This window comes from Letharia lupina (assembly GCF_014066315.1).
Source record: "Letharia lupina isolate WasteWater1 chromosome Unknown contig_10, whole genome shotgun sequence".
NCBI lineage: Eukaryota > Fungi > Ascomycota > Lecanoromycetes > Lecanorales > Parmeliaceae > Letharia > Letharia lupina.
Genome location: NW_023502979.1, coordinates 1,807,885 through 1,830,058, shown reverse-complemented (window position 1 = coordinate 1,830,058; position 22,174 = coordinate 1,807,885). Strand labels below are relative to the sequence as shown.

General features: G+C 51.3%; 10 protein-coding genes across 10 annotated transcripts; 1 reads left to right on the top strand and 9 right to left on the bottom strand.

Annotated features, from left to right (window-relative positions):
• Positions 1 to 19: 19 nt before the first annotated feature.
• On the top strand, positions 20 to 1,456 carry HO133_000527 (uncharacterized protein; the record flags this gene model as incomplete). The annotated part of the gene is made up of 3 exons (XM_037291466.1): positions 20 to 143; positions 196 to 310; positions 367 to 1,456. The coding sequence occupies 3 exons, from the start codon at positions 20 to 22 to the stop codon at positions 1,454 to 1,456; spliced, it is 1,329 nt and encodes a 442-aa protein (XP_037152901.1).
• Positions 1,457 to 2,501: 1,045 nt separating this feature from the next.
• Positions 2,502 to 5,444, bottom strand: HO133_000526 (uncharacterized protein; the record flags this gene model as incomplete). Its single annotated transcript, XM_037291465.1, has 4 exons — positions 2,502 to 2,917; positions 2,972 to 3,071; positions 3,123 to 5,313; positions 5,422 to 5,444. 4 exons carry the CDS (start codon positions 5,442 to 5,444, stop codon positions 2,502 to 2,504), a joined length of 2,730 nt encoding a protein of 909 aa, XP_037152900.1.
• Positions 5,445 to 6,268: 824 nt separating this feature from the next.
• Positions 6,269 to 7,448, bottom strand: HO133_000525 (uncharacterized protein; the record flags this gene model as incomplete). Its single annotated transcript, XM_037291464.1, has 3 exons — positions 6,269 to 7,001; positions 7,055 to 7,269; positions 7,323 to 7,448. The coding sequence occupies 3 exons, from the start codon at positions 7,446 to 7,448 to the stop codon at positions 6,269 to 6,271; spliced, it is 1,074 nt and encodes a 357-aa protein (XP_037152899.1).
• A 1,792-nt stretch (positions 7,449 to 9,240) lies between these two features.
• On the bottom strand, positions 9,241 to 10,027 carry HO133_000524 (uncharacterized protein; the record flags this gene model as incomplete). The annotated part of the gene is made up of 2 exons (XM_037291463.1): positions 9,241 to 9,331; positions 9,603 to 10,027. The coding sequence occupies 2 exons, from the start codon at positions 10,025 to 10,027 to the stop codon at positions 9,241 to 9,243; spliced, it is 516 nt and encodes a 171-aa protein (XP_037152898.1).
• A 273-nt stretch (positions 10,028 to 10,300) lies between these two features.
• On the bottom strand, positions 10,301 to 11,251 carry HO133_000523 (uncharacterized protein; the record flags this gene model as incomplete). Its single annotated transcript, XM_037291462.1, has 3 exons — positions 10,301 to 10,515; positions 10,706 to 10,968; positions 11,037 to 11,251. 3 exons carry the CDS (start codon positions 11,249 to 11,251, stop codon positions 10,301 to 10,303), a joined length of 693 nt encoding a protein of 230 aa, XP_037152897.1.
• A 158-nt stretch (positions 11,252 to 11,409) lies between these two features.
• Positions 11,410 to 12,791, bottom strand: HO133_000522 (uncharacterized protein; the record flags this gene model as incomplete). The annotated part of the gene is made up of 5 exons (XM_037291461.1): positions 11,410 to 11,707; positions 11,773 to 11,973; positions 12,021 to 12,107; positions 12,153 to 12,344; positions 12,412 to 12,791. The coding sequence occupies 5 exons, from the start codon at positions 12,789 to 12,791 to the stop codon at positions 11,410 to 11,412; spliced, it is 1,158 nt and encodes a 385-aa protein (XP_037152896.1).
• Positions 12,792 to 14,086: 1,295 nt separating this feature from the next.
• Positions 14,087 to 14,986, bottom strand: HO133_000521 (uncharacterized protein; the record flags this gene model as incomplete). The annotated part of the gene is made up of 3 exons (XM_037291460.1): positions 14,087 to 14,441; positions 14,549 to 14,814; positions 14,969 to 14,986. 3 exons carry the CDS (start codon positions 14,984 to 14,986, stop codon positions 14,087 to 14,089), a joined length of 639 nt encoding a protein of 212 aa, XP_037152895.1.
• Positions 14,987 to 15,545: 559 nt separating this feature from the next.
• On the bottom strand, positions 15,546 to 15,945 carry HO133_000520 (uncharacterized protein; the record flags this gene model as incomplete). The annotated part of the gene is made up of 2 exons (XM_037291459.1): positions 15,546 to 15,785; positions 15,943 to 15,945. The coding sequence occupies 2 exons, from the start codon at positions 15,943 to 15,945 to the stop codon at positions 15,546 to 15,548; spliced, it is 243 nt and encodes an 80-aa protein (XP_037152894.1).
• A 2,632-nt stretch (positions 15,946 to 18,577) lies between these two features.
• On the bottom strand, positions 18,578 to 19,732 carry HO133_000519 (uncharacterized protein; the record flags this gene model as incomplete). The annotated part of the gene is made up of 2 exons (XM_037291458.1): positions 18,578 to 18,817; positions 19,511 to 19,732. 2 exons carry the CDS (start codon positions 19,730 to 19,732, stop codon positions 18,578 to 18,580), a joined length of 462 nt encoding a protein of 153 aa, XP_037152893.1.
• Positions 19,733 to 20,240: 508 nt separating this feature from the next.
• Positions 20,241 to 21,603, bottom strand: HO133_000518 (uncharacterized protein; the record flags this gene model as incomplete). The annotated part of the gene is made up of 5 exons (XM_037291457.1): positions 20,241 to 20,412; positions 20,605 to 20,914; positions 20,967 to 20,991; positions 21,192 to 21,433; positions 21,495 to 21,603. 5 exons carry the CDS (start codon positions 21,601 to 21,603, stop codon positions 20,241 to 20,243), a joined length of 858 nt encoding a protein of 285 aa, XP_037152892.1.
• Between the last annotated feature and the right edge of the window lie 571 nt (positions 21,604 to 22,174).

The following is a 22,174-nucleotide window of genomic DNA, read 5'->3' as shown; positions in this document are numbered from 1 at the left end:
TGCGTCGGTTGTAACCAATATGAAGGTTCCTCGCCGGAGACTATATGCTTTGGGTTGCCGAAGGCCATTCTCTAGCACCCCTCCGAGACGCAAGATCAAGCATCTTCTAGAGCTCCCAGATCGGATACATCCCAGCTATCACGGTTTGTCAAGCTGTACGCATTGAATACTTGATACTGTTACTCACACTCGCAGAGACAAAGGGCAACGACCTCCTATCTCTCCGGTGGCCCTCTCCGCCGAGAAATATACTGCTGGTGAAGAAAGAAAACACCTTGGCAACTACAGAAGCGGTCGTGGATTTCGCCAAGTACGCTCAGCGTTCTCGCCCTTCCCCACAAGACTCGGGCGCTGACCGCTGAGCAGACATGTTCACGCAACTTACCCCTCCATATCCTTCGTCCTCGAGCCCACAGCGGCCTACGACCTCCATACCCTCCTTCCCTTCCCCCTATACACAACACCACGGGAAGCCACCACTACCTCGAACAGCGTAAGCCTATCTTCCTTTCTCGCCCAAAAGGTCGACTTGACCGCAACTTTCGGCGGCGATGGCACTATCCTCCATGCCTCCTCCCTCTTCGCCACTACGCCCTCTGTCCCTCCTATACTCTCCTTCAGCATGGGCACTCTCGGCTTCCTCAACGAGTGGAAATTTCCAGAGCATAAGAGAGCTTTCAGAGAGCTTTATATGTCCGGTGCGCCCTCTTCTCGACATTCCATACTCTCTCCCGAACAGGACGCATCCTCGCCTGCTGTCTCCCAACATGCTGCTCATACAATTCAATCGAAAGAAGGCTGGCCACCAAACCTAGGCGCCTCCCTGGGCCCAACCCGCGCAGCCCGCGTCCTCCTCCGCAACCGCCTCCGTGTCGCAATAACATCACCCGACAGAGAAGTCATAACGCCTCCTGCCCTCCACGCCCTAAACGAAGTCATCCTCCACCGTGGCGCCTCCCCACACCTAACACACCTTACAATCTCCATATCTGGCCGCATTTTGACGTCCACATCAGCCGATGGCCTCATAATTAGCACGCCTACAGGATCAACTGCGTATTCGCTAAGTGCGGGGGGAAGTATCGTGCATCCGTTAGTCAAAGGCATAGTGATAACGCCAATATGTGCGCGGAGTCTGAGTTTCAGACCACTAGTATTACCGGCAGAGGCAGTCGTTGAAGTCACAGTCAGCGGCAGGGGAAAACAGGCTGTAGGCGTTAGTATAGACGGAAAGGATCAGGAAAAAGGGGTGGGATCTGGCATGGGATTGAGAGTTTGGGGCGAGGGCGTAGGGAGGAAAGGGGAATTGGGAGAGAAAGGGGAGGGCTGGATGGGAGGTGTGCCATGTGTGATGAGAGGCAGTGGTAGCGGAGAGGGAGCGAGTGGGGATGAAGGGTGGGTTGGGGGATTGAACGGGTTGTTGAAATTCAATTACCCCTTTGGAGAAGAGGGATGAAAAGGGACCTGAAACGTCTTTATCAGAGAAGGCAATAGTCCACTGCCTCAAATCTGCTATTGATAGTATCCTGATGCTCTTGTCGCAGATCCGCTTCCCTGCGAATCGGTATCTATCCTCCACTATCCACCCAGCACAAAACCCCCAGCAACATATCATCAACTTTCCCAGCAAAGCTCTTACTTCGCCCCACCACACCGCAAAAGGAGCTCAGACCTCAGGAGGGCAAAGGCGAAAGGGAGATACATACACCTGATGGTGTTGGACGTTATCACATTGCATGATTTACGACAAGCGTGCTATGGAGCTGACGAGAGAGAGAGAGAGAGAGAGAGAGAGAGAGAGAGAGAGAGAGAGAGAGAGAGAGAGAGAGAGAGAGAGAGGATGTGGGCGTGGAGAAGAGGGATCGAAAGGCAGATCAATACGTTCAACATCTCCACAGCCACAACAAGCAGCTCTCGAACCGGCGGCGTCATGTTGCATCGTCGCTCGGTAAGTGTCTCGCTGACCCAAGGATTTCCGTCCCAGCTATGCAGGCCAGAGTAGTAAACACACGCAGCAATGATCATACTCATATTTCGGACACGACTAGGATGAGGAATAGGATATAGCACGTATCCGTAAATTCAGTGGCTTGAGAATCAGCTTTTCGAGTAGTCTAGATGCGTAGGCCAATCATCACGCAAACTATGTGACTCGAGTGCTGAAAAAAAGTGCTGTAACCTGAGCTCCGATCATTTTCGTCCCTTCATCCATCCAGACGTGATATGCAAGCATGAATCCCTCCTGATCGCATTTTGTGAGCATGATGGAAAATATCTCGTGCTTTGAGAGCATACTAGAAAGCCTCCCGATGCTCAGGTATCATCGTGTTTAATCCATTCGCCTTCCTAGCACATGTGAAGCGTGAGCAGCATCTGGTGATGCACTGCCATGAGTCGATGCCGAGAAGCGCCACCAACTCCGGTTCAAAATTGGTCGTAGCAAACGTGTCATTGAAGCCATGATACGTGCTGCCATAGCTCGATTAGATTGTATAATAGCGTCAGTGTTTAGAAGCAGTGCGGAACTTCAGCATGTCAACCAAGCTAGCCAAGCTGCATCCTCCGCGTTTGAGGAAATCACCGGCCAAGATCTCTTGAGCAGTAGCGCGATTCTTGACCTCGACAGTCAAGCATTGGCTCAAGAAAACCTTGAGCTCACGGCTGAGCTTGTCGGGGTTTTTGAGAGTAGGCGTGCCATTGGTGGCGATCAGAAAAAGGGCTTTGAGCGGCTCTTCATTGAGGTAAGGTGGTTCGGACTCGATCATCTCGATGGCCATGATGCCTAGGGACCACATGTCGACTTTGCTGTCGTACTCCCGTTGCTTGACCACTTCGGGGGCCATCCAGTACGGTGTGCCAACCATAGTAGCGCGCTTGGATTTTTGGTCGGTGAGCTTGGCGCAGAAACCAAAATCGGCTAGAAGACAGTTGTTAGTATGAAGCGATGGGCAAGGCGTACGAAAGAACTCACTGATCTTGACATTCCCGCGGGCGTCGAGAAGAACGTTGTCAGACTTGATGTCGCGATGAATGATGTTTTGGCTGTGGAGATGGGCAAGACCTTTGCAAGTCTTGAAGCAGTCAGCAATCTCTCAAGGATACTAGGGTGGCAGCCAGCATACCTCGTTGCATATAGTGGAGATCTGTGCCTCTGTGATATGAGGGTTGTTATCGATGACATCGGTCAACGCTCCACCCTCCATGAACTCCATCACAACCCACAGCTCGTTGTTGCCCTCTTGCAGGAACGAATCTAAGAAGTTGACAATATTGGGATGTGAGCTCTCCTTCATGACGATGATTTCATTAACAATCAACTCTTTCCGTGGCTGGTTGCGAAGATCCATCTGCTTGATGGCAACCTGAGACTTGCCTCCCATGGTCTTGTACAGACGCTTAGCAACAGGTGAGATGGCATTTTCTTGAATCTTAGCAACATAGACCGATCCAGAAGCACCTTGACCGATTTTCTTCTGCTTGCTATACGAGAGCTGAGGGTCGTCCTTCGACACCACCTGCTTCAACTTCTCCATGACCTGGCTTTCGGTCATGCTCGACATGCGCACCTCCTTTTTGTGAGCAGCCGCCGGAGGTTTACCAGTCAGCGCCATCTCGGCTTGTTTGTGGGGTTCTGATGCATCTGGAGCTGGTGCTCCCATAAGCTGCTTGACATTGAGAGGCGCTACAGGTTGAACTGCTCCAGGAAGACGAGTTGGCGGTTGTGCTCGGGGGGTGCCATTAGGTTGGGCGCCGTTTGTGCGTACGTGGCCTGCTGGAGGCTGAGCAGGGTCATTGCCATTCATCTGAGGGCGTGCAGCGGGTGATGGTTGGCGTTGCTGTTCTGGCTTGCCTGGCGTGCGGAGGGAGGGATGCTGATTGGGAGGAGATTGGGAATGTGACGAAGGTGGCTTTTGGGCAAAGGGAGCTCGGGGTGCTGGTTGGGGATTCCCATTGACGCTATTCGGTGCCTGGGGAGCTTGACGCTGAGCAGTAGGTCCTCTCAACGAGCCTTGTGGTTGCTGGCGAGCCCGATCGGCACCTGGCGCGGAAGGGGGACTTCTAGTAGGATTGTATCGACTATCAGGAGAATCACTTGCTCCACCACCGTATCCGCCAATCTCTTGCTTCGCCATGGGAGTACGTGTCTTGGGAATTGCTGAATTGTAGGCTTCTTGATCACGACGGTTCTGCTCGGCCTCAGCCTTTGCGCGCTGCTCGCGCTCGCGCTGCTCTTTGGCTGCCTTGATCTTGCGAGCTTCTTCCTCCATAGCGCGACGCATTTCCTGGTCCATACCAATCTTGTTGTTCTGTTCAATTGCTCGCTCGTTGCCCGCGAAATTGCGCTGAGAATTGGGAGTACCTGTTCGTGAAGCTGGCGAATTTTCTTGAGGTGAACGCTGCAGTTGCCCATACGCTCCCATTGGATTTGATCCGCTTGGCGGCGGCGGTCTTGGTGGTGCGATTGCAGTGCCTCCTCCCCCATGGCCAAGCTGCATATTCTGTTTCGAGGTAACAGGTGGCGTGGGCATCAGGCTAGGATAAGCCTCGGGATTCTCCTGGCGCTTGGTGATATCGGAGTAGAACTCGAGAACCTCGATGACTGCTTGAGGGTGCTTTTTGTAATCTTCCTTGGTAATGGCCGAAGCGGTAAGTAAACGTTCCCATTCTGTTGGTAGCCCCACAAATGAACCGTTGACAGGGTCAAAGCCAACATGGACGCGGTGTGAGAAGTTAGTTGGGTTGCTAACACCGCCCATACCGGGGCAACGATTGTAAATGGCGTCGATCCATTCATAGATCTCATCGTCTGTCTCGAGCTGGCAAACGATCGTCTTCTGGGGAAGCTCACGAATAGCCACAGGGCTTGCGCCTGGATGTATGCCAGCATTGGCGACTCTTGTGATCTCGAAAGACAAACGAGTATTTTCGCTGCGAGAAACATTGGTAACATCTTTCAGCTGGATGCTTGTGCTGACCTTGCCATCCTGACCTTTCTGGAAGTCGAGCTGAAACGCGCGCAGAACGAGATATCTCTGCTTCCATAACAAGCCCTCTTTGCAACGAGCAGGCCCTTCCTTCAGTATAGCCACACCACCGATTCCTTCGCTGTTCATGGAGGTTGTAGAGCGGGAAAAAGAAGATGTATGAGCGAGATCGCTCATGGAACGTCCCGCCGACGATTGCGAATGCAGACTCAACTGAGACATGTTCCCAGGAATTCCGACTGTGGAAGGCATCAGGTTCAGGCGAGGACGATCAGTAGGAGGACGAGGTGCGGGCCCTGGATTCATGAATTGGCCGGCCCCATATAGACTATGGAGTCACGACATGTTAGCTGGGTAATTGGAGTCACGACAAGAAAGCTCTCGGGAGCCCAGTAGAGGAGCATGGTTGACAAGGGTGGAAGTTGCTGGAACTTACTGGGCCGCCTGAGAGGACGCCATAGCGAAGATAACTAGAACGACTGAGAGACAGTCTGTGTATGCCGACTGCTAGCCTTTTGGTAAAGGCTAGAAAGGAGAGTGTAACTAGCGAGCAATGCAATCTGCCCATTGATTAGCGGGGAGCCATGCAACCAGTGAAGAGCCAGTAACGCACAACAGACAACCCTTGAGCAACAGCGTATATCTGGTGCTTGAGGTGACAGCGGAAGGCTCAAAAGGGAGCCTACAAACGTTGCTGTCGAGTCTGGTGAACGCTTTGTCCAGTCCTCGATCAGAACCCCTTGGCCCTTTGATCCTCGAGCAGCTTAGGGTCGCTGGCGAAGCGTACCTTGGGAGGAATATTCGCAGGAACGAACGTCTTTAGCTAGACCATAGCCAAGAAAGGATACTTCGCAAGACGAGGTTTGGTGATCGTGAAAGGAAGTGAGGTCTCGAGCTTTTCGGAATGATGCGACGGGAATCTGACGCTACGCCTTACGGTAAGGCGGAATAGACAAGGAAAGTGTAGCCGGAGTGAATAGGAGACAGACACAAACAGACAATCACTATCATTGTGAGACAGGATATTGCATGAACGGCTCTTCTAGTGCCTGAGACAGTCGCTGTTGTCTACATGAGTTATGAAAACTGCACCAGACAACACCTGCAATACACATCATATACTTTGGCAATGGATACCATTGCCGGGAGTACATGTAGGCTCTCCTTCAAAAAGGCATTTTCCCATCAGTGACAATGACCACTAAACAATTCTAGAATATACTAGAATGGTATAGTGGACATGCGAGAGATACAATTTCACTTACTTGCGCCCTCCTGACCCTCTACTCTCCGATCTTCGTCCTCATAAACTCTCCAATAGCCTCCAATCCCTTCCTCGTACTCTTCACCATCTCTGGCGGGAACGCCAGAAATCCATGCGGTGCTCCAGAATAAAATTTAACCACCGCCTCCCCACCCGCCATCTGCCACCTCACTGCCATCAACACCGTATCCTCCAACAAACAATCCTCCGTCCCACACTCGAAAAGAACAGGCGGCAGCCTGTCCTCATCTCCATAGCATTTCAAATCGGCATAGAAGGGGGATACTGAAGGATGTCGGCGTTCTTCAGGCTTAGTGTTGGGGAGAAAGGCATCCACAAAGTGGGCTCGCATTTCTTTGGTTAATATGGGCTGCGGGTGGTCGAGGTGGTGCATGGGAGGGGGCATAGACAGATCGTAGGGCCCGAAACTAGGAATGAGACCGCGGAAGCGGAAATTTGAGCGAGCCTCCAGGAGATGAAGAGCGGAGAGTATGGTGAGGTGGGCACCAGCAGACTTGATGTGGTCAGTAGGATTTCGTGAGCAAGATGTGCAATAGGGCCGGTTTACTTCACCACCTGCAAACGTCAAAGGAGCGCCAAAACGGACTTCTGAACTATCGACAAGCCATTCCGCGGCATCATAGCAGTCTTCCGGACCCTCAGGAAAAGGATGCTCGGGTGCTAGTCGGTATCCAATCGAGACCACGGCAAGATCTACTACGTTGGCAAGGTATTGTGGGAAAGAGTCTTGGCTGTTGAGGTTAGTAAAGGATCTCGGACTTGTTTCACCACGAAGCACGCCTACTAATCAATGTCCATTAAGACCCATCCGCCTCCGTGGATATGCATAAAAACACCCTTCACCTGCCGGCCATGCTCGGGCATGACAAGTCGGCAGCTCAGTGCCCTCCCTTTCTCTCGCGACGGAATCAAAAACGGCTTCGCTTGGGGTAGAAGGACAGGACCAGGTAGCGCTGTCTTACTGTTCCTCATCAACTCGCGGAATTTCGGAGCACCAACCTGCAGCCGTGATTAGCAACAGCGTGAAAGATTATCATGAACAGTTCTCTCACCTCCCACCAGCGAGGTCCTTTCACAGTCATGCCTAACAACTTCTCGTTCAATTGCGTGTCTGCTTCGCTGACATGGACAGGCGATAGCTTTGAGGCGTTCAGGAAGAGATCGCTTGAGAGATGCATTCTTGCGAAAGGTACCAAAGAAAGATGTTTCGAGATGTTTATTAATGAGACCTATTGATCCGCAACTCCTGTCGCTCTTGAAACTGGAAAGGACAAGGAGTATGAGCGAAAGAAAGTGAGAAGACGTGGAAACCATACCCCCATATATATGCCTGCGTCCTAAGCCATGATATATTGATTACACGGAAGACGTCACATCGCAATGTTGGATGTACAGCGAGCTGATGGACGTTGACCCGCCGTACCCTGGTCTTGGCGGGATAGCAGAACATCCGAGTCCGAATCTGGTCTAGCGCAATCTTTCCGTCCCCGAATTACGAGGTGTCTGAGGTTTCAGTGCTAACCGTCTGCTATAGTAGAAACGACGATCTGAATCAAACACGCTTTGTCTATGGTAAAGAAAAAGCAATGAAGTAGGCTTCTGCGCATCAAATTCCACGCTGACGGAGAAGTATTCCCAGTTTTTCGCGGCGAGAGGAACTCCTGTCCAGTTCTGAATGAAGGGGAGGGAAACCGGGGTCATAGTGATAATCGAAGGGAGCAATTTGACATGAGAACGGAAAGAAACTTGGAGATCGTGGCTCTGACCCCACTGGACCTGCTTCGTTCTGAGCGTAATTATGATCGCTTAATTATCCAACCTCTTCTCGTAGGATAGCCGCAGCGAGCTCTGAACCCAATATCAACTCTCATTGGGTCAATAGTGTCTGGAAAGCAATAGTGTCTCTAAAAGTCTCGTAATGACACCATCAACGACAATTCATGGGCCATGAGTATTGCTCCGAGAAGGCGAATGCTCTGCAAGCATGCATGCATAATCGAATCAAAGGCTCTTTGTAGGATCCGAGCCTTGTGCTGCCTCGTTCATGAACAAGTCATGATTGAGACGGCCACGGCTCTGTGGTTAGACTTATTGCGAGTGAGAACGAGATTTGCTGTCCATCTGTCAAGTCTGGGCTCGACAGCTTCGGCATTGGCGTTCTTGATTGTTCATCGTGTTGCTATCAACCAGGAGTGAGATTATGGTGCTCTAAGCCTGGGAGTACCATCTTAGCCACGCATCAAATATAGCAGTCAACCAATGCCTGTCATTAGCTCTTCGCAGGCTCGGTAGGCTACCAGAAACACAGCTCAAGCTGAAGGAAACCAATGAGTACACAATGAAAGAGAGAGAGCTATGAGCAGCGAGCAGATTTAGGCGGCAGTCGCTTGGCGCCAAGCAAGTCAGCTATTTCCACCCAATCATCTCCTCACCACCAACATCAACTTCAACAGAGCAAGCTCGACCTCGAGCATTTGTCACGGTTACACGAGGAGCATGGTGATGGACTAAGACATCATTCAATTCCACACTAACGTGTATACTAATATTATAGCTAACATTGACAGACAATGAGAATGTAAAAACCAGAATCCAAAACACCTTCAGACAGCACTAAAAGCTGGAGCGACGAATTAGCTACAGACTTCGCACCATGGAACGCGAGTCCTCAGCGACCTTCGCCCTCAACATGTCCTCCTTCCTCCTCTCACTCCCGCTCATGTGCGCCGACCTCCCTCCCATCCTTGGCCCCTGCATCTGCTGATGCTTTGCGGCAAGGAGCAAAACACATTTGAAAACGCGGTCTAGTTTGGAGCAAGGTCGACGATAATGAGTCGGGAGAAGGTTGTTTGGGTGGGAGCGAAGAGACCAGGAAAGAGGGCGAGGGCACCAAAAGAGGCTAGCTAGGGCAACTATTGTGGAAAATAAACACACCCCAAATTGCTCGGCGTGGGTTAGATTTCCCTTCTATCATGGATCGTACTTCCTTTCACCTCTCAACGGTATCGTCCAGAACAGTCCCACAGAGCTAGCTGTTTCGAACATCGCCGCAGTCTTCGAGCTTTAGGGTTTTCGAGTGCACTATTTGGAGGTGGTGCGCTCTGCATACGTTGCCATCAGCCTGACACATGGTGGAGCCGCCCGTCCAGCTAGAATAGCGCGGGCAAGGGGTTTGTGCGACTCTTGACAGCTATGTGCTGCTGCTATACTTGCGAAGCGGCACTGGTATATTTCTCTATGATATAACTCTAAAGCTTCCAGGACATACTTCTTGCCAATCGGACCGTACTGGAGGATGTTCGTAATGGACATGGGTGAAAGAACATCCAGACCCGAAATCTCGACTAACTTTGCCATCCGTGGCACATTCCACCCGCAGATCATCTTGCGGCAAGACAAACGCTTCCACCGACTCGTTATCTTCTGTTCCACCTCCTCCAGACCGTTCGAAATCTTCTGGCACATTCTCGGATTCTGGGACCGATTCTCTGGGCTCAACCCCTGTCTCATGGGACGCATACTGACGCTCTAGCTTGAGTAGCCGTTCGCGGTGCTCATAGTTTTCCTCGTTCAGTGCCTTTTGGCGGGCAATGGCTCCGTCGTGAATTGCGTCGTGCGTGAGTTTGCGGTGCTCGCGTGCTTGGGCCTGGGTTCGAGCAATGTGTTCGCGTTCCTGCCCTTGGGTCTTGCCGATGCGAAGGAGCTCTCCGTTGTGAAGGGTGGCGAGGCGGAGCTTCTCTTTTATGGCGTCATCCATTGCTCTTGACTGCTGTGTGGCTTGGTATTGGGGTGGGGGGTGCGCAGTGTGCATGTAAGACTCGTCACAAGTAGCGCATCGCACGGAACCTGAGGCTTGCAGCGTTTGGTTGGTACAAAGCTGAGATGAGAGGTCTGAATCCTTGTGGGATTCATTTGAGGTAGATGAACCGCCTCTATACCAATGTTGATGAATCGGCGGTATGATATTAGAAGGACGCCTGTTTCCTTGGTCTGCAGCCTGCGTAATGGTGCCTCTACCAATGTTGATGCATCAACGAGATGGTGTTGAGTGGACGCCTGTTTCCTTGGTCTCCACCCTGTGGAACGGCGCCTTCCGGGACGGCATGTGGACTTCTGCGTAATCTGAATCTTCTGCCGTTACGACTGCGTTTGCATCAACGACCGCCTCGTCCTCTGATTCCTCACCAAAGATGGCCACAGCATCGGCGCGCTTGGACGCCTTGGGCGACGCGAGGTTGGTAGTACCTTCGAGGTAGTATTTTTTTATATAATATGCCCACTGGTAGATGGGCAGGCTGAAAAGCGTCGGACAGATCCTCATGATGCACGGACTGACGGCAGGTCTGATGTTTACTGCGACAGTCTCTTACACCAAAAAGACCCTTTATCTCCGCCTATCGCAGCCAAGACTCTGGTACTTTCACTCGGCGCATACGCTTGGTATGGTAGTGTTCCCTTTCGCTGGCTTCGCAGCTAAGACTGTCTTCAGTATGGGGACTGGTTGGTGGCGAGGTACGTCGATTGCCCTTTCGGAAACCGGACGCGAACTGGTTGGTGGCGAGGTACGTCGATTGCCCTTTCGGAAACCGGACGCGAACTGGTTGGTGGCGAGGTACGTCGGTTTGAGCGGTAGGATGCTCTTTCGGAAACCGGACGCGAGTGATAGGCTGAACCAGTGGTACAGTCTGCAACTTGACCCTACGTGTTCTGTGTCACTAGTCAGAAAGATGAGAACCAATTGTTTGAGTATTCAGCAGGATGATTACCTTTTGGCTTTCCCTCCACCACCTCGACCTGCACCTATGGCATCTCTTCCTCTGAGTTCAATTCGCCGTTGGGTGACACCTGCATTGTCCTCCAAGGTCTCCAGCTCCGCTCCAGTATTGAAGCCTTGGTCCGTAGTCCTGAGGAACGTACAGACAGGCGCCGGCATCGGTTTGAGTTCTCTCGGTCTGAGGCATATGTGGCCAGCAGAGACCATGGTGTTGGAAATTGGCCGGGAGGAAAAAGGCTAGAAGCGTCTCTGTATCCTTTTCTCCAGGATTCCGGTTGCGATCAAGATTATTCATCTGTCTAGCCACAATTGCGGGAGAGTTTCATTCTTGAATCCATCCAGGGGAGCCCACTTTCCTCTCAGCATCATATATCCTTGGTATCAGGCTCATTGCTCTTTCCGGACCGCCCGCTGCCCAACAACGCACGCAGCTTCCCATCCATCACGTTACGCAGCTCCATCAAGCCCATGATCGTTCCGTCCTTGCTCGCCCTCGCTGGTCCTAGCGGCTGGCAGACGCAGTAAGCGTGATCGGTGCAAACGAGGTAGTCACGCATGTGCACGACGGTACCAGTGCCATCGTCGACTTTGAACCTCGTTGGGTCACAGATGGGATCTTGTATTGTGAGGCCGGTCTTGGGGTAGGTGATGAGCGTCGTGAGGCTATGGTGCATCTATTCCATACAGCGACTCGGTTGGTTGAAGACCTGTCGAAGGGAATTCAGGACATGAAACATTTGCGTTCGCTGAGGTCGATTTTCCATTTAGGAGTCCCAGGGGAAGCTGGAAACTGTTCTTCGGCTTTGATTGAAGAAACAGTGAAAGGCTTGAGGAGAGCATCGATCGAGACCGATGGCGAAGCGGGTGGTGAATAACTGGGCGAGCCCGGGTACTGGAGTTCGGTCTTCGACTCGCGCTCTGGCTCATTTCTGGGAGACGTTGAGTTCTTGTGCGAGCCGGAACCGTATCCAGCAACATCTCCCAGATTGTGTCCGTATCGAAGTTGTTGTGAGCCTTGCGACGCTCAACCCAAGCCTTCAACTCTCCGACGACGTCTTCTTTGCTGCCTCGATAGAGATGCTGAGGGTTTTGGTAGGAGCGCACCTACGCTATATATTTGTAGTATAGAAAGTTGTGACTGCTTGACGGGTGTTGAGGAATCTCCGCGACATCGGCTTTTTTGCTGTGGTTGCGTTGAGTGGTATGATTAGAATTCTGAGACGGGAGGGTAGGTAAGGACGAAGATGGAGTCGCTGGCGGCACCTCCGAGTTGGTAGGCGTCCGGTTTCTCACAAACAGGCTGGGACATTGTAAAGGGACAGCTAGTAGAGACGCGCAACCATTACAATAGTGATCATTGTATCTACCGGCACGTCTTTTCGCCCTCTGGGATACTGGTAGCCACATTGGAGATCGTCTGCTCGGACAGTACCAGATCTCCGGAGTCGATGTCTCGGTTGGCTCGGAGCTCAATGTACGGCTTGGGACCTTCGACCGGTGTATCCACTGTTTCCTCTGGTTCAATGACCAAAGCTGAACAACTGCCGCTGCAAGTCTCCACCCAAGCCTGGATTTGCTTTTGACAATGTTCGATTGTCTTCTTGGCCATGATCCATTCGACCTCGCAAAGGGTCCGAGCACTCTTCTTCGCAATGGTCTCTTGGGCTACGTAAGTCAGGAAGTCTTCGCCCTTTTGCTCGTCATTGAAGCGCGATATACGCCGAGGAGGGTATGGTATGGCAGCCATTTCGATGGCAATCGGCCGGTTGTGTCTCGCCTCTTCGGCTAGGTCGAGAGAAGGGGCCCCTAACATGCAGATCTTGAAAACCGAGGGTAATGTATATGAAGACCGCATTTGTCCTTGATCTCGTGCCTGTTGGATGTCGTCTGCTGTTGGTTGCGGACCACCTTCACTGGAGGCTCACCCAAAATGCTGCGTGTCACGTCCAGAGCCCAAGCCCGGGAACGCTTCAACGAACGGCCATCTTCCGTCTCGTGCTCGACAGGACTAGTGCACGTTAGTCGCGGTCCAGTATCGCATTTTCCCTTGAGCATATCTCTAACATGACTGCGCAAGGAGGCTCTTACCAAGGGCACGAAAGTTGAACGGCGACTCTCTGTAGTCGGCGGTGACGACGGCCAAAAACGCACCGGTCGATCATCGACTGCATTCGTAGTCAGCTCGCCATATGAACATCTAACACAAGGGGTTCATACCGAAGGGAAGTCGCGATATGTATTTTTATAACGGATGCCTGTTAACGTCTAGCCCAAGACGGCGGTCAAAAGTCTGGATCGCTTCAACTGGTCTTTAGTCAGCAGGACTTGATCGCGGGATCTACGGTCATCACGGTGGGGCTCAGTGGAGTGGAAACGAGTGAAAGCTCAAGAATATTCTGTCTCTTGGTTATATACTTCAGTATGCGTCCACGACGATGCTTACAACAAACCCATTGCCTCATCCACACGGCCAACTGTCTCTCATCACCATCGGAGAATATACAACGCAGTCCACTTCAGTCCTCATCAGCATTTGTTCACGATCGACGAAATCGAGTCTCAGCTTTGCATCCCTTCATTTTGAAGTCGGTTTCGATGCGTGTAACGGATGCAGCTTATCAGGAACTTGAACTGCTCTTCGTTGCTTGCGGGAGCCATCTTCAACCACGAGCAACTCTGCGCCCAGGTAGATCCCGCCATAGTACATGAGACATGTTGGCTGTCCGACAGAGAGGCTGAGGCTGTAGGACCGGGACAGAGTTCTTCGGATTTAGAGACTAGAGCCTGTGGCAAGCTTAAAACGGGCGATTTCGGTCCAGATACCATAGTTGCTCTCTGTCTGAAAAGGAGGTTTGGAGGTGGTTTCTGTTCTCTCCATCGGCCTATGCCCGTTGTCCGTACCATTTTCATGATCATGCAAAGGCGTCGCGGCCCCTGTCTGCGAATACCAATCTTCATGCTTGGTTCAGAGAACAGCCGTTCCCCAGAGATGCTAGCAACGAAAATTGGCATCACACACGGTCGGTTCAGCGAAACCGGTGATCAGATGGTTGAGGGAGGCAGGAAGTACCCTGACATCTTTGGGATCCGGAGCAGGTCTAAGCAACTGCTGCCTCGATACTCGCGGAACGGTGGAGTGGCTGTTTGCTCTGTCTCGTGGGTGACGGTGATGGGGCCTACAGTCTGCTGGATTTTGGAGTCGCTCCGTAAGCAGTATGTTCCTCCGTTTGGAACCAATGACAAATGAAATGAAGGCTGAGAGGATGGAGGGGACCATGTATCCAGCGAAGAACATCCATTGAGACCCCAGCCACTAACCCCTTCGTTTGGTAGATTATCCTTGTTGCTTTGCTTTGTATCGTTCGAAAGGATAATGCGGGTGGCAGAGGCAAGGTTTCTACAGGCATCAGCGTCCTCTGTACGGTTGTTTAGAAGTGTCCAAGTACTCACCAGTGGGTATTGCCTCAGATTAAGGCCCAGGGATCCGGCCGAGGGTTGAGCAACGCCTCCCTCATGGCGTAACCATGGTCGATGCCATTGGCATCGCGATAGTCCCGGACAGGCGGTGCCTCCGGCAGATGATTGGATGTTTGCTCTTCTTGGCCGACGGTGGTGGCTCGAAAACCATGGTCCATTGGATTGTCAACCCTTCCTGCATGCTCGACATCGGTATTGGGGCTGGGTGGGGTGAGGATTTTGTTATCAGTGTCATCATTGTCACTGTCGTTGTTGTCAGTGTTGTCCGTTTCACCGCCAGCAATCGTGCCGATCTGGACCGCTCTATGCGCGACGTTAGCAGATAAATCGGTACGATGAATATCCAACAGGCTGAACGCTGGTTGTCGAAGACGATGTGGTAGCGATCTTGGAAGCGAATGGGATCGAATGCCTCCAAGCTCAACCCCGGATATCTTCCGGCCGTACCTCGTCGACTGGTCCCATTGAATTACCGATATATGGGACCGATGCTCCAACACCGAACGCTTGGCCCCATCCTTGGCTACCATGCAACAGCCCTCGCCTTGAACCCTGCTCGATCCTCCATGCGTTTCATGAGATCGAATATTTTTATATAAAGGGAAGGGTTGGCGCTTTCCATTTTCCCGCATGCTAATTTTGTCAATTTTTGTTGCTGCATGCAGCCCTTTCTCAGTTTTCGTGCTCTTTACTTCCTTTCGCATAAGCAATTCCTTGATGCCATGTGCTCAGCTCTCATCTTGAAACATTCATTCCTTGGGGCTATCCTTGGTAGCATGAATCTGACAGTAGGGTCTAGTCTCTTGCGTAAGGCGACTCTAGCTAATTTCTCACTTTTGCAGTTGAGGTTGACTCGGGGACACGCTCGACGTTGACCTGGGGGCTTGCCATGAGGGCATATTTGAGAATGGCCGTGCAGGATTCAAGCTAGAGCCCGGCTCACTGTTCATCGGACATGACCACACGATCAATGATCTCAATGCCCGCGGGGCCTTCAAGTCTGCCAGCAGGACCTTGATGTTGTTTAAGTATGTCTCTTCGAATCTGGATAGCCTGGGACAAGACCTAGCGGGCTAAGAGACTGCGAAGCCGCTTCGTCGGCGTGAGCAGCTTCCAAGTCTAGCTTGAACCTCTGAGCAATGAGTCTTTTCTCATTAGTAGCTTTCGAAGGTTCATCGCCATTGGGGGTTTTTGAGGGCAAATACGGTGTTGGTGAGTGAGCGTTCTTCCGTATCGGAGAATATTTTGAGGAAGAGTCATTGTTCTGTGGGATGTGTTGCGAAAGTCGACCTTGTCGACTTTCCACAGCTCGAGATAAATGGCTTTGTCGAAGATGAGAAGGAGGCTGCTGAGTCTCTTTGTGTAGATGGCTGACTTCGATATAGGTTTGTAGGACTGCCCTTTCTGCTTAGCACACTTACCATTTTGGCTGATCATTCATGACTGCGAGACGATAATCGATTCAAGGGCCGTAGTGTTCACATGTGAAGGCTGTTGATGTTGCAGTCGTACTGACGCACGAGGATTAATTACAAGTTGTTGTTCGAATGCCGAGCGCTGGCCACAATGCTGTTGTGGAGACAGTCTGGCGTTCCTGGCCCTTGTAACTTGCTGAGCGTTTGAGAGGCAAGGCATACAAGTACCCTGGCATGAGGATTGCGAACATCTTGATTCGCGTATGACCTTCGCGAGGAAGGCTGACGCGATGACTGCTGACCATACATCCAAGAACTCGTGGCGGCTTAGTAGACCGCAGCAGGGCCCTCTTGCGGCCGCAGATTCCAATGACGACACCAACGAGTCTGGCTAGCTCCACAGACGGGTTGTTTTCCATTCGCGCTCTTGCATGATGTCAACTTCCCTTCCTTGCGATGGAATAATTTTCTCGTGGCCGGGCATAGGTGCCGTGACCAGGTTGCCCTTGCTCTCTTCCGTCGTCCGAGTCTTCGTTCTCCTCGCTGCAGGATAGGGGGTATATATTTAGCACGCAGTATAGTTGCAATGCTAGGCTGATTATGGATACGCTGTCGAGATAATCATGTGTTCGTCCGTGGTCAACTGCCTTGGCTTTGGCGGCGCTCACAATGATAGCTGATCGATCGCGCGAAGGCAGAGCTGTGTTGAGCAGACCCTTACGGTGAATTTCCTATAAGTGATTTTCCAACAGTGCGAGCGTCTGGCAGATTCGTAGCTAGCATCGTCTATCAGCGTCCATCAATGAGAAGATGTTCTTGCAACGATCCACCGGGACTGTACTTACGAGGCATCAGTTATCAGGGCTGCTTCGTCAGAAAACCTCATGAGATCCTCCTCATCCTACACATCCCCTGGCGCGGCTGGAAGGACGATCGCTGAGCCGGAAGCGGGCTGTATCTGCGGCTCGAGGGCAGTGGGGCTCCTCTGCATGGCGATGTCTTGGACGAAAAATGGAGATCCTCCACTATTCTCGCTGCGGCTATAGGAGTGTGGTTTGGATGATAGGATGCCGTCAAGCCACGCCCTGCTTTAATTTCGTTTTGCCAGGATTTGCCCATCAGGCATGCACAATTCTGTGACATTGATCTGCCGGGAACTGCCGAGGGATGATTCTATTCATTGTCTCGCGAGGGTGATCTGCTGCTGTGCATGAGAGGTCACGAGGATCGAGACGGAATCATGTGGCTGCGTCTAGAAGACGTTAGTCAAAGGGTTTTTTGCGGAGGCCTGGCTTTGATTGCCATTACCTTGGATGCACGACGAGCCTATCAGTCAATACGCCAGTATCGAAGGTTGAACGCGTTTCCTGTCGTGGGAGCGATCTCCGCTGGATTTGACCAGCTCTAATGCCAGTTGTTGCGGCTTTGAGCATGCCTCCTGCGCCTTTGAGGCATATATATTTGTATTGGGATAAGAGCCTTGTGCCACTCTATGAGCACGACTCCCTCAAATCAAAAGGCTAAAAAGAAGGTAGAAAGAAGATATTGACCGGGCTTTGAAAAGATTCCCCTAAGACGAAATAATTGGGCGTGATGTAGCTGAGGCCGAAAGTTCGACGCCGTTTCTCTATGAGGTTAGGTCCAAGAATCTGAGAGGTAACGTGAAGGTGCTAGAAGTACCATTGCTTGAGACCTGTTCGGGAAGAGTGGCTAACAGCTCATACTTGGTGGCAGGATGTGTTCGAGATATTATAATGCCTTCCCAGGCAGAGGAGTTTCCGTCCGCTCATACTTGCTGGCAGGATGTGTTCGAGATATTATAATGCCTTCCCAGGCAGAGGATTTTTCGTCCTACATGTTCGTTTCAGTTAGCAGTTTGACTTGAACGGATCCTTTGGCACATCTGTATCGAGTGTGCGCACACCAAACCGCGGAATGATGTCTCATTCCTATTGCACAGCTCAAGCTAAGAAAACCCAAGAATCGGCAATGCGGAAATGCGATGATGGAGCTTGGAACTAGCTTACCTCCAAACAATGTCGCAACGCTAGCGGACCAGCAAACCATCGCTGGGAAAACCTCAGAGTTTCGATTGTCTCATAGGAAATCTTCGTAACGAAAACCTGCTCGCTGGAAGATGTTACTATCAAACACTGTGAACACTGGGAAGAACAATGGTAAAACTTACAGGACAAGATTTTGAAGAGTACTCGTACGTTCCTCTCGCTTACCTCCATCTTCGAAAAAAGTAGGATCACTGAGCTCTGGGCAATCGAGAGCAGGGATGGCTTTCGACTGTCAACAGGACGCCTGGAAAGCTTCGAGGTAGGGGAGTGTTGGATCATGTCGCAATCATATTCTGGCTCTTCTTCCCTGTGCAGTCATAGTCGCTGGCGAAGACTTGCGGGATTTGTTGAGAAGAAGGAGCCTTTCAACGTCTCGGATGCTCAGGACGACAGGCTCTGAAGACTGTTAGTTTCACCTGTGTATTGTCAGCAGAACCAGTGCGATCAGACGCGCGTCCATCGATTGAGCACATCAGCAAGAGCGATCATTTTCGTTTGAGACACTGTTTCTCCTAAGAAATGTTATATACACTCAGCCACCTTCTGGTGCCTCAAGATCGATCTTCACCGCCAATCTAGAGCCGGGGAAAACCTAGACGCTCGATGTCAAAACCACTCCCACCAGCAACTCCAATAGTCCATCGGTGCCATCGTGGATCTGGAGTCCAAGATTGGCTGTCCGAGTCCTTATCACGACGGTCAAAGTTAGGATCTGCTCCACCCGCAGTGAACGAACGAGATCGATCATATTCGCCACTTTGCTGGTTTTGAAAGCCGACGTGCGACCAGAAAGAGTTGGTGCCAATGCCAGTGTACTGTGTATGCAAATCGGTATGCGGCAGGAAAGGGTCGTTGATGGTGACCGCACCAGGATATACAGAGGATCAAGTGTGATGGAAAATGCGTCTGTCGATGTTCCATGATGGCCCAAAGCCTGCTCTCTGATTGTAAGAATTTGGCGCCGAAACCCTTCTGTGGATCATCAGGGCTGGCTTGTTGTGAGTCGGGTTGGTTGGCAGCATTGAGATTCTGCGAGTATGGATGGTTCGACTCCATTCTGATTCTGGTGAGTAGGCCTGGGTTGGTAATTGTTTGCTGGTAAGTGCGACAATGGAGGCTGCAGGTGGATGTGGATCTTCCGGAGTATACAGAGGTTGATGAGAGACACAGTCTCCGTGTTGAGGTTCATGAGAGCTCTGGATGCCATGGTACTGTGAGTCTGGATACTCGTATGTTCCAGTCTTTGGCGTTGGCGAGAACCCAAAGCCTGCTTGTTGACGGAAAAAGCCAATCATACGACCGTTGCTAGCAGCCCGGCATCCTTCTTTGACGATGCCATGTCTGGCAGCGGCTCGATGAGATACTCAGCCGATGCAGAGAAAAAGGTTCCTGTCCAGACTCCTCTCCGGGCATCCTCAGAGTAACCATTCTGTCTGGCACTTGGGCAACCACGCCTGCACGCTTTCTTAATGTAAGCAAGAAATTAGGGTCGTCAGTCTATTGCTTACGTGCACGCCATGGAGGCCGACCTCTCTCCCGGGCACCAACCGTCTCTCCCCAACCCACCCCTCGGCCCCTTCGATCAGTAGTCCTTCGACTACCACCGTTGTCGTTCTCAAAGTTCCTGAGAACGACTCGCCATTGAATTCAGGCTTGAGCTTGGGCGTGGCGCGACGCGAGTCGCGGTCGTGGGTGTCTTTGATGGACCTGTTGTCCACCAGTGCGGCCATGACGGAGCTGGATGGGTATCAGCAAACGTTCGACTTTTGACAGGGAGAAGACCACCAGTTACCGTAATATTTTTATATAAGCACGAGCAGGAAGCCCGTAAAGAGCCATCCTGACGAGGATTGGCGAAAGAGAGGTTCAATTTGTTGAAGTCGTTGTCGGGTATAGCTCAGAGTTTGTGTCAAGTCTTTGCCGTCTGCTGCATCTTTTTCGCATAAAGAGACATTTTGAGATCCTGCATTGTCTACCCGCAAACATTCTTCGTCAGGACCCCTATCGTGAAGATTGCCGGGCGCAGTCTCAGATCGACATAATCATTGACAGGTAATGTCCTAATGGACACTATGTGAGTATCGATCATTGCCAACCTTGCTGGTTCATGTGTAAACTTACCATCACTGCGATGTGAGCATCGAAAGATTGCTGTGCACCGTGGGCTTTTGGAAGGAACTCCTTCTCTTGTGTCCTGGACGCCACGTCTTCAATTGTCACAGGGCTATTGCGAGCCTTCTAGACTCGATCCCCGTTCTTCTGCCTAGTCTTCTGTCTAGTCTTCTGTCCAGAGATTTGTGCGGCACATCTGCCCTTAGGTTGGATCTTATGATCGAAGATCTTAAATCTGGCACGGGTGCCATTCGAGACTTCCTGCAGACCCCGAAGGCTTCGCCTTATCTGAGTAAGGCTATCAAGACGCGTTAGCAGCCCTGTATAGTATCTTCGTGGCGTTTTTTGAACTGACCGACTCTGAAAGGAGTGGGTATTCTTAAAGTCACTCCCACGCGCGTGAAATTTTAGTAAAGCTAAAATTTGAAGTCAGCGGCGGTAGATATAATCAAGACACACACTTTTATCGATAGGCAGAAGTTTTACGTACCTGGGCGGAGTCTCTGCCAGTGTTCTTGATCTTCCGCACACAACTGAGAAGGGGCCTTTTCCGAGAATTCCTCGGCCTGTGTAATGGCCCTTTCTTAGCTCGCGTCCGAGTACGTCACTAAGGAACCGGATGCTTACGTCCAAGGCCATCTCCTTCGAGCCATACTTCTGCTCGAGAGATGGATCTGTTGGCGGCTGCGACGGTTTAGAGTTAGACGAGGGGGAAAGATCCCGAGAAGTCTGATAGCTGGTCTTGCGTACAGTGATATCAGGTTTACCATTCTCGACGAGATATCCTCCGTCGGCGGCAGCTACAGCAATGATGAGCATAAGAAGTAACTAGCAGATCGGGAAGGAATTTACCACTCCAAGCTTTAGCCTTGGCCGCCTGTTCTCCGGTGATCTCGCGCTTGCGAGGCGCGGAGATATATATATAATCTCCTTAATGGAGGTCGTCTTGGGTCCGTGGCTGCAGCGTGGAGTCGCATGGCAATCAGTCTTCCGATGTCCTGTACCTCTTTGTCTGAGGATGAAGCGTGGAGTGGTGGTCTTAATCTGTCCTCAAGAGATGGATCCGCAGGTTCAGACCATATCGTGCGCTTTCTTGCCCAGTTTTCCTGCTGAGCCATAGCTAGCCATGGATTCTTCCTCTAGATCGGTATCTTCACGGACACGCTTCTTCGCTGAAAGTAAGCCTGCAAAGGGACCAGAGGAGAGTGTGGTTACGGCGACATGAGTGTCCGTCTTAGTATTCTTGTCCTGCGTAACGAACAGACTTTCCGGTGATTGATCCCGTTCACGCTTAATCTCCAAGCGGCTCTCTTCTTCTTCTAAGTAACACAAAGGGCATCAGACCGAAGAAATCTAAATCAGCAACGAAGCTATGCTTACCCTTATCCTTCTTAGCCCAGGCGATACCCTGCCTAATACCTTCAACGGTAGCTTTGCGAAGGACTTCGGCCAAGTCAGGCAGGTCCGGTGCCGGTGGAAGAGGACGCATGGCTGTGAGAAGTCAGTTCGTTTCGGTTTTGCTTACCTCAGCACTGTTGTTGAACTGGTCTCTTTACCAACGAAAATTGTACTTCTAACAGGCGGCACTGGTTAGCTACCTTATGATTGATTAGGTTCATGGGAAGATACTTACACGCCCAAGTCGTATATATATTTTTAGTGCCACGTACTTGTTGGCAAGAGGAAGAGAAAAAGATTAAAGAGATGATGGCAAGAGGTCAATGTCAATGGTGGAGCTGGAGACACCGAATTAGTGTTTGCATTTTTGCAAGGGAGCCGCCTGACTTCAACATACCTGATGGTCTTTGCACATATCACGAGCCTTTATAACGTCACTGCTCAGGACGAACGAGTTCACTGGTTGAGCTCGGAATCAGAACCTGCTATATCAGTCAGAGCAGTCTATCTCGAGTTAGCACGCCTGCTTCTTCGCAAGGGCTCCATCATTGAAAAAAGGAGATTCCAATGGTTTGATGGAATACGCCAGAGTCGTATATACAACAGAATGCCGTCCACTGCCTTCGGTCCTCATTTTCCGGGTTATCGGTCAACGAACAACC